This window comes from Phodopus roborovskii, unplaced genomic scaffold (assembly GCF_943737965.1).
Source record: "Phodopus roborovskii unplaced genomic scaffold, PHOROB, whole genome shotgun sequence".
Taxonomy (NCBI): domain Eukaryota; kingdom Metazoa; phylum Chordata; class Mammalia; order Rodentia; family Cricetidae; genus Phodopus; species Phodopus roborovskii.
Genome location: NW_026126469.1, coordinates 17,629,191 through 17,638,971, shown reverse-complemented (window position 1 = coordinate 17,638,971; position 9,781 = coordinate 17,629,191). Strand labels below are relative to the sequence as shown.

Below are 9,781 nucleotides of genomic sequence, written 5' to 3'. Positions count from 1 at the left end.
AGACCACATGGCAGAGTACAGAGCCCACACCAGCTCACCAGCTCAGTGCGCATAGCCTCCATATCTGCCCCTGGGCTCAGCAGTACCAGCCCTGTCTGATGCTGTGATGGTTTGGATGAGAATGGCCCCCATAGGCTCATACATTTGAAAGTTTGGTCTGAAATTGGTGAACTGTTTAGAAAGGATTAGGAGGCATGCCACTGCTGGATGAGGTGAGTCTAGAGCTGTGATTTGAAGTTTCAAGAGCCCTTGGCAGGCACAGTCTCTTTCTCTCTGCCTCCAGACTTTCAGATACAATACAAAGCTCTCAGCTACTGCTTCAGCACCATGCCTGTCTGCCTGCTGCCATGCTCTCTACCATGGTGATCATGGACTCATTCTCTGTCATTGTAAGACTCAGTAAACTATTATTTTATAAATTGCCTTAGCTATGGCATATTTTCACAACAGTAGAGAAATAATTAAGACACCCTCTTATTCCTATCTGTTGGACCAACTCTTCCAAGTTCTACAAGCTCAGATACAAACAACCAAAGCCTTCCTTAGGCTTTCTCTGGAGTTCATTGTTCCCCTGAGCTCTTTGGCACCTGTGTTGAATGCTAACATAGTTCTTTCGTTTTTGTGAAACAGGGTTTCTTTGTGTAGCCTTGGCTGTCCTGAACTAACTCTGTAAATCAGGCTAGTCTTGAACTCACAGATATCTGCCTACCTCTGCCTCCTGAGTGCTGGGATTAAAAGTATTCACCACCACTGCCTGGTGCTTACATAGCTCTTAGCATGTGATGTCCAAATTATGATAAATGGATCATCAGTCTGAAGGGCAGGGCAAGGACCAGGGCAAGAAGCTTGTCTTGGGCACCTCTGGATCGGAGTTACAGCATGTGCAGCAGTTCAGGTATATCGTGGGCACTCAGAATACATGATTTATTGAACTCTACTGTAGATGAACAAGTATTTTGGGATTCCCGGTAATGGGTTTCTCCACCAATTTAATAGCCAACTCAAGCCAAATTAACAAGACTAGGTTTAATCCAAGCAAAGCACCCCCAGGTGATCTCCAGGTAAGAAAGAGGAGAAATCACCCATCCGGCTTAGGAAACAGGGTCTTCACCCATCGGGCTTAGGAACAGGGTCTTAAATACCCTGTAGGTGAGGTCTTGAGCTTGGGGAGGAGCTGCCTCTTGCCAGGCTTTCTGAGGGGAAGGGTTTGGAGAGGGAGGAGTGGGGAGTTAAGGGGGGTCTTCCAATAGAACATAGACTACTGAATAGAAGCCTGGTCTAATTAGTCTGTTAGGGCAACTACAACAAATTTCCTCAGTATAGGAGGACTAGTCAATAGAAGCCTGTGGTTGTTGCTGTTGTTGAGACAATGTCTCTCTACTCAGTCATGACTCCTGCCTCAGGTTCCTGAGTGCTAGTGTTATAAGTATGAGCTGCCCTGACCATATTTCTTCACAGTTCAGTAAGCTAGAAATTGAAGATCAAGGTAACAGTAGATTTGATTTGGATTGCAGATGGCTGATTGGCTTGGTCCTTAAGTGGCCTTTTCTTTGTTCTCATGTATCAAGTGAGATCTGGATGTCTCCACCACCACACACTTACGTTTCAACCCATGGACAGGCAGGATTTAGCCAGCCAGGATATCCAAGCAGGGACAGAGAAAGGTGGTAGGCAGAGTTGAGGACAAACCATACAGCCACCAGGAAGGTGGAACACCTGAGCATTCTCCAGTAAGCCAAGACCACGTGGAGATACAGATTATTAGAAATGGGTTAATAATTAAGAGAGGACTAGCCAATAAGAAGCCTGAGCTATCAGCCAAACAGTTTATAATTAATATTTGCCTCTGTTTATTTGGGACCAAACAGCTCCAGGACCGGGTGGGATAGAAACTTCCGTCTACAATACACACACAATCAAGCATACACATGTTCTGTGGCACGTGCACAACTCCTACCCCCATACACAAATAAATAAATATAATTTTAAATTTTAAATTTGTTTTATTTTACTTGTGTATATGAATGTTCGGCCTATATGTATGTCTGTGTACTTGCATGCATCCACAGAGGCCAGAAGAGGGTGTGAGATTCCTTGAAATTAGATTTATAGATGGCTGTGAGCTACCATTGGGCACGAGAGCCAGATGACAATTTACAGGAGTCTGTTCTTTCCCTCCACAAGATGGGTTCTGGGGGCTAACCCTCAGGTTCAGGTCCTCAGGCTTAGCAGCTGCCATCTTTACCCCAGAGCCACCCTTATGGGTCCCTCCTTTGAAGGCCGGCGTACCCTGAGCCCCCACCTCCTCTCTGAGGCCCCATCTTGTATGCATGTAAACAAAGGGTTTCTCCCTCCTTTTCATAAAGGATGCTCCAGGTGTTGTATAGGTCAAAGTTCCTCCTTCCCTGCAGGGAAAGTGACTGTTCCTCTGAGAATTGACACCTGAATGTTTTATGGATCAAAGGGCTTCTCCCCCCCTTCTGGAAAAGGGTACATTATTAATTAAAAACCAGCCCTCAGCCTGAACCTGGTGGACTTCAGCTACATCCTTGGCCCTATTATTTTGAGACAGGGTCTCAATATGCAGCACAGGCTGGTCTAGAACTGATGATCACAGGTGTGCACCACCATGTCCAGCCTCTCACTCTTCTTGTAAGGGTGCCAATCCTAATGGACCGGGACATCACCTTTATGACTTCCTGTATCCCTGACTACCATGTAAGGCCCAGTCTCCAAAACAGTCACATTGGTGATGATGGCTCCTGCCTATGGTTTTGAGGAAATGCAGATCTATTACAATGGCAAACTTGAACTTAGGATTGAGGGGGTCAGCTAGCTATGTGTCTGAGAATGGGGAGTCTCAGCTTCTCTGACTTTACACATGGCCAGCTTTTCTGGGACTGTCAAGAGGCTGAAATGAAATTATTTTACAAGTTAAAAGCTCCTCCTCATACACCAGCAATAACTTCGCTGTTCTTTCTATTACTGAGTCATCTTCAAAGTACACAGTGTGACTTTCATTTTATTGTACCATTCCCCCATGTGCAAGAAAGTGCTGGTAGCCATAGGAAGGCCTAATAGGGACTCACACCATGTCCTTGAAGTGAGAGCAGCAATACATCATGAAAGGACATCCATTACCTAGCTCTTCTCACAGAAGCTGCACAACAGGCCAAGGATGCTATTGATGAAGTGGATGACCGCCAGGAGGAGCTGGAGGAGGCTGATACACAGCAGGATGGAGAAGAAGGCCACGTGCCACACCACAGCCTTAGAGGGCTCCAGGCAGACAGAGGTCCAGAGTGAGCGGTCATACAAGTAATTCCTAGCCCCAATAATAAGGGGGTCAGGGGTGGGGAATAAACAAAAATAGTCAATCAAGGAACTGCAATAGAAAAACACAGGGTTGGGGCTCTGGTGACCTAGGTCACGGGATTGTAGTTGTGAGGGTGACAGTTACCTGTTGGGCAGGTCTTTGAAGGGATAGCCAAATTTCCAAGCTTGTGTCTGATTGAAGGATGAGATGTCAAACATGCAAAAGGGACCATCTTTCAAGGCTACTCCAGAAGTGATAAAGCAAACCAAGGCCCCAAGTAAAGCCAGGCCACTTGACAACAGAGCAATAAGCATCTGTAGTGGAGGCAGGAGACAGAGGTTACACAGAGCTGTGGTCAGGGGGCTGGTGACATGGCATGGCCAAGTCTAACCTCTTTGGTGGCCACGCATTCTCCCACCCTATCATGGGTAGCCAGTGTGACACATTCCTTTACAACATGTCCAGTGGTGGCTGATAAGGTGTCTGTCTTGGTAGAGTCAAGAAGAAACTGTTGAGAAAGGCCAGAAAGACAGACAGATAGACACATGGACTGCACAGGGTCTTTGGACCGCCCAGCAGGTTGATACCCCTTGCTAGTCTACTGCAGTGTCTCCACTCTGAACTAGCAAATTGCTGGCTGCTTGTTCACTTTTCTCTTCTAATGGCAAGCTATTGGCTTTAAAGCCCAAATTCCCGCTCTTGATCTCTTTTTTGAATCAAGCATAAATGGCAGGAAGGAGTTGTTAAAGGGCATAGTTAGGAACTGAAAACTAAACTTGCCCCTTGAGCCCTCTGTCTTGAGTAGAGGATGTGAGAGTTGTGTTAAAGGGTGGGAACTTACATACAGACAGGCTGCGTTCTTACTGAAGTACCCTGTCATGGAGATGAGAACAGCCGCGATGAGGACCTTGACAGCAGAGAAGTGAGTTAAGAGAAGACTAAGTGAGAGCTAAGGAGACTCCTCAATGGTTAAGAGCATTGGGGGCTCTTTCAGGGGACCCAGGTTTGGTTTCCAGCACACTGTGGCCTACAATCTCTGTTAGTACAGTTCTAGGGAATCTGACACCCTCTTCTGGCCTCTGAAGGTTCCTGCACCCACAATGGTACACATACAATATATACATACAAACACCCATGCAGACAAAAATAAGTAAATTTGAAAGAGACTGGGTGATTTGTATTTCTAGCTGCCACACACAACTGTTGAAATGGCTGTAGGGCCCAGGTTGAACTGTTTTGACGTGTGTAGGTGCTGACATCCATCTAGCCTTCCTGGTTCCAAGCTAAAACTCCAGCAACACATGGCAAGTCCACCCATTCCTCATTCCTTGGGCTGTTTATGAACCCAATACCAATTTGTTGGAACACCCCAACCACCACAACCTCCTAATGGAAATTCCCACTCATGGAACCCAAGACACATACCATGAACCCTCCTCCCCAGAGCCCAGAGCCCAGCATGGCATGCTTGCCAATGAGGCCCCTTGTCAGGTAGGTCACATCCCAGTTAGGAAAGAAGAGTGCGATGTTGGCCCCAGCAGCAAACAGGGATGCTGTACCAAGGCTCAGCCCGAGGAAGCGGGAGCAGGTCCGTGAGCACGCCAACACCCGGGAGAACGACAGCATCCTGGAATGATGGGAGAGTGTCACAGCTGAGCCAAGGTGGGAATACCCAACAGGAGACAGATGGAGACAGCTTCTGGAAACAGGTTATATCAAAGACAGCTGAGGGAATTTTACAACACACTGTCTTCCACAATAATTGGAGTTAACTCTCATTTTCTACCAAGCTTCAACCACACACATTTCTACATCCATCACATTTTGTGTGATTATTTCTCTATTTTTCTTTTAAATTTTTATTACATTTTATTTAGTGTATGTGTGTGGGTGTCTCTCTGTGTGTGTGTATGTGTATGTGTGTGTATGTGTGTGTGTATGTGTATGTGTGTGTGTGTGTGTGTGTATGTGTGTGTATGGGGATATTCATGTGATACATCACTTGCAGAAGTCAGAGAACAATTTTTCTTTTTTTAAGATTTGCTTACTTTATATATATGGGTGTTTTGTCTACATATACATCTATCTGCACACCAGAAGAGATCATCTGATCCTATAAGACCACAGTCATAGATGGTTGTGAGATACCATGTGGGGCTGAGAATTGAACCCCTGAAAGAGCAATCAGCACTCTTAACCACTGAACCATCTCTGCAGAAAGGCATGTGACACCATACCTGGCTGTCAGTGGTGTTCTTATTGTTCATCCATTGCAATGAGATAAAAAACAAAACAAAACCCACCACCTTCAGTCCCAGTACTTGGGAGGCAGAAACAGAAGATCTCTGTGAGTTCAAGGCCAGTCAACAAAGTGAGTTTCAGAACAGCCAGAGCTGTTACACAGAGAAACCCTGTCTTGAAAAACCAAAGGGGGAAAAAGCCCACCATAAACAGAAAGTAACATTATTCAAAGATAATCTGGCTATATATGTAGAAAATCCTAAACAATGTATTAAAAATTACTTGGATAGGTGAGTTTAGCAAGGACAAACAATAAAGTATTAATACTGTATCCTGTCTCTATACACAGGCAATGACAAGTTGAAAATTTTAATTTAAAAGGTATTTGCAATAGCACAAAACAAAAATATCTATGGATATATTTAATAATGTATACAGGATGTATATATGATAAGAATTACAGAGCACTGTGGAGAAAAGGAAGATGTCAATGACCCAAGCCAGTTGTCTGTGCATCCCTGTAGTCCAGCTATGTGGGAAGTTAGGGTAGGAGGAGGAAGACAACAGGAGCCCAGGAGTTTAATGCTAGCCTTGGGGAGGGGACCGGAGGAGAGGGGACTGCCTGCCTGCCTGCCTGCCTGCCTGCCTGCCTGCCTGCCTGCCTATATACCTCCTGAAATTGTTAGAGGTTTTTTTGGTTTTGTTTTATTTGAGACAGGGTCTCGCTGTGTAGCCCTGACTAACCTGGATCTATGTAGACCAGGCTGGCCTTGAACTCACAGAGATCAGCCTGGCTCTGCCTTTGGGAGTGCACCACTAATGACACCTAGCCTTGTTAGCGTGTATAAATGTATATAAATGTGGGTGAGGATGAGAAGCAACAGGAATGGTCCCACGTGTTGTGTTGGTGGTGAGAACATAACGGTGAAACCGTTCTGGAAAATAGTATGGTACTGTCCTGTGCCTAAACATTCACTTACCAAATCAGCCAGCAATCCCTCTGCTTGATGAAAGTGCAGTGACAATGCCTGCCCACACGAGCACTGAGACTTGGATGTCCCCAGTAGCTTCACTCATAATAGCTAAAATCAGGCGTGTGCCAATAATCAAATGTCCATCAACCAAATGTATTTTATATGCATATAGAGAAATAGTCAGCCATAAAAAAGAAAGTCTGATGCATGCTTCAGGTGGCTCATACTTGTGAACCCAGGAATTTAGGAGCTTCAAACAAAAAGAATGTAAGAGTGAGGGCTGTCTGGGCTACACAGTGAGTTTCAGGACAGCCAGGACTACAAAGAGAGGACCATGTCGCAGCAGCAGCAGCAGCAGCAGCAGCAGCTAAACACAAATAAAAATGAGCCTCAAACCAAAAAAGCGTTAGTTAACCTAGTTTCTACCTGTGTAAACTACAGTTTGGTAAGGAGATGGTTTCCAGGGGCAACACTGAAGAGGCAGGCTCTCTCCTCAGCGGGTCTCCGCAGCTCTTTGGTGGCTTGTGATTCCTCAGTCCAGGTTTTCTCTCTGCCCCCATGCACCTACCTTCCTTTTGCAGTTCTGTTCTGTGTGGTGAGTGGCCTTTACCAAACCCTTTTACACTGAATAGACAGCTTGTCCCAAGTGAAAGGGTGTGGGTCTTGTTAGAGAAGAGGGGCATGTTAGGGGAGTGGGTGTGAAGAACAGCCTTTACCCAGGGATTCCAGGGTTGGAAGGAAGGACGGAGTAAGCAGCTAGGGAAGATGATGGAGGCCTCCTTTTGAAGCCCACTTCCTGACCAGTATCCAGCTATTCTCAAGAAGCAAGCAAGGCCTCTGGAAAACATTCCTTCCCACTGTGCTGGAGTTTGCTTTGTTTTTTGTGGTTTTTTTTTTTTTTTTTTTTTTTTTTGTTTTGTTTTTGTTTTTCCCACTTGTACTGAGTTCCTCATTGTCTTGTGATTTAGGCAGTCTTCCCTCCTCACATTATCTCACCATTTAAGGGCAGTGTTCTGCTTGTGACACTAACCCACTCTCTCTCCGAGGACTGACTTTGTCAGGGCCCAGTAAGAACTGGCATGTTCCTGCCACTCAGGAATGTGTTTTGAACCTGGCCCAGGGTTTAGCACCTACTCATAACCACCCTTGAGTGAGATGTATCGAGACCCCCCCCCCACCCTCCAAGTATCAAAACCAAACTCTCCTGTTTCTCCTCAGGGAAGTCCTAGGAAGGGGTGGAAAATTAATGAGCCTGTGCTAGGCATGGTGGCACTCACCATAACCCCAGGTTTGGGAAATAGAGGCAAGAAGATTAGGAGTTCCGGGCTGTCCTCCACAAAGTGAGTTTGAGGCCAGCTGTGGCTACAAGAGACCATGTCTCAAATCCTCCCAAACCAAACAAACAAGAAAAGGATCTCAGTTAATGCTGAACTTCAACTTCAAATAATCAACAAATAATTCTTGAAGTCAGGCATGGTGGTGTGCACCTGTTATCCCAGCTCCTTGGGGTTTGAAGCAAGAGATCTGGAGTTAATGGCTAGCCTTGGCTATAAAGTATGTTGGAGGCTAGCCTAGGCTACAGGAGCCTAGTCTCAAACAAACAAATTTAGACAAATAGAGGAAAAATGCCAAACCTGAGTGTGTCCTTTCAGGTGAGTGGAATTCAGAGAGACCCTATAACTGAACACAGTGAACTGACTCCTCGTGTCTTGGTGAGTGCCAATCCCAAACCAGCCACGAAGTAAAAGAGTGGAGAAAGACGTATTACACATACAGTCAAGGAGAGCAAATGGTACCTTTGCATAGTATCCATAAGCACACATGTATGCTATATGCATGTGAACACTGTTAAGTCATTCTGTGCAAGCTGAAGTCATAGTCTAAAATGAAAATCTAGACATATTTGGGGGTGCACATGTGCAGAAGCAATGGACAGAAATGTCTCTAGGCATGCTACATTTGCAACACAAAATAAGAAGTGAAAACAGAGTAAAGGACACATGAAGGGGAATTAACACGAGAGTCTGCCCCTGGAGGTACCGGCCTTGCTTAATCACTAATGACCCTTGGCTGGCCTGCCGGTTGGACTCTGTAGTAAGAACAAGGAGGCCCCACTCTGGAACCAATCAAGCATCAGCAACTATGTGGGCACAGTTTTCTCGGAGGGGGAGCACAAATTCTGTGTGTACCCCATTCTCCACCTTTCCCTTTATTCCTCAGTTGATATTAATCAAACACCTAGTCTTTGGCTGTCACTATGCTAGAGCCTAGAGAGGAAAAAACACAGTCCCTTTCCTTGAGGACTAAAAAGATAGGCAGAACAGGCAAAGAGCAAGGAGAATGGAGTGTGGTAGAGGCAGAGACGCTCACACACTCACACAGGGCCATTTAACTTTTGCCTGCGAGACACGACACCCCCCCACCCCCCCATCCCCCGGCCCGCCAGAGGAAGTGCGGTCACAGAAAATCTTGGCTGATAGGGAGGCACTGGATGGGAAAGGTATTCTAGGCAGGGACAGAGAGGCCTGAAGTTCACCGAGAGAACTCTAAGCGGCAGAGCCAGGACTCTGAATTGCAAGACTGGTGTCCTGCCGTTCCTGGACATCATTTCATTGGACCCTTTCATTTCGGCTTACCTGGGTCTGAAGACAAGAGTCCGAGTCCGGAGGGGAGAAAAGGAAAGTGGAGGGTGCTCTGTTCAAAATGGGCCTTGGCTCCTGCAGCCACAGCCAGGACTCCTACTGAGGCAGGCTTGCAGGGTCTGTATATATAGAGGTCGCCTGGACATTCATGCATGAGTGCAGATGTGTGCCCACAGCTGCCCACAGTCATTCTGTCACAGGCGAACCCCAAGCTTGTGACCCACTCTCTGCTCATTTTCACGTGATTCCAAGGAAGGAAACAAGATGCATGGCCTCATGAGCTCAATGGTCTTAATGAGTCACTGGTTGCACCCAGAACTGCCTCAGCCTCCTCTGCCACCAGCACCCTGCCCCCACACCCGATGCACCATCCTGCTGTATCATCCTTGCTTGTAGAATCTGGACTCCCGTGAGTAGCACCGAGCACTGCCCACCCTTTCTTCCTTCTGCCTCACTTACTTGGCCTCAGGGCTGTTCTTCCTTGTGTTCAGGCGCCAGGCACCACCCTCTAGTGTCTCAGTCACAACAAACTTTGCTGCACAGTGATGGGAGCTCCAGACCGGCCTTAGATAAGTCCTAGTCAAGGCAGAAGTGGAAGCAGGAACCCT

The 9,781-nt window shown here is 46.5% G+C and overlaps 1 protein-coding gene across 1 annotated transcript; it reads right to left on the bottom strand.

Annotated features, from left to right (window-relative positions):
• Positions 1-2,483: 2,483 nt before the first annotated feature.
• Positions 2,484-9,293, bottom strand: Tm4sf19 (transmembrane 4 L six family member 19). The gene is made up of 5 exons (XM_051191338.1): positions 9,168-9,293; positions 4,742-4,943; positions 4,158-4,223; positions 3,461-3,630; positions 2,484-3,325 (listed from the first exon to the last, which is right to left on the bottom strand). The coding sequence occupies exons 2-5, from the start codon at positions 4,940-4,942 to the stop codon at positions 3,142-3,144; spliced, it is 621 nt and encodes a 206-aa protein (XP_051047295.1). The 5' UTR covers position 4,943; positions 9,168-9,293; the 3' UTR covers positions 2,484-3,141.
• Between the last annotated feature and the right edge of the window lie 488 nt (positions 9,294-9,781).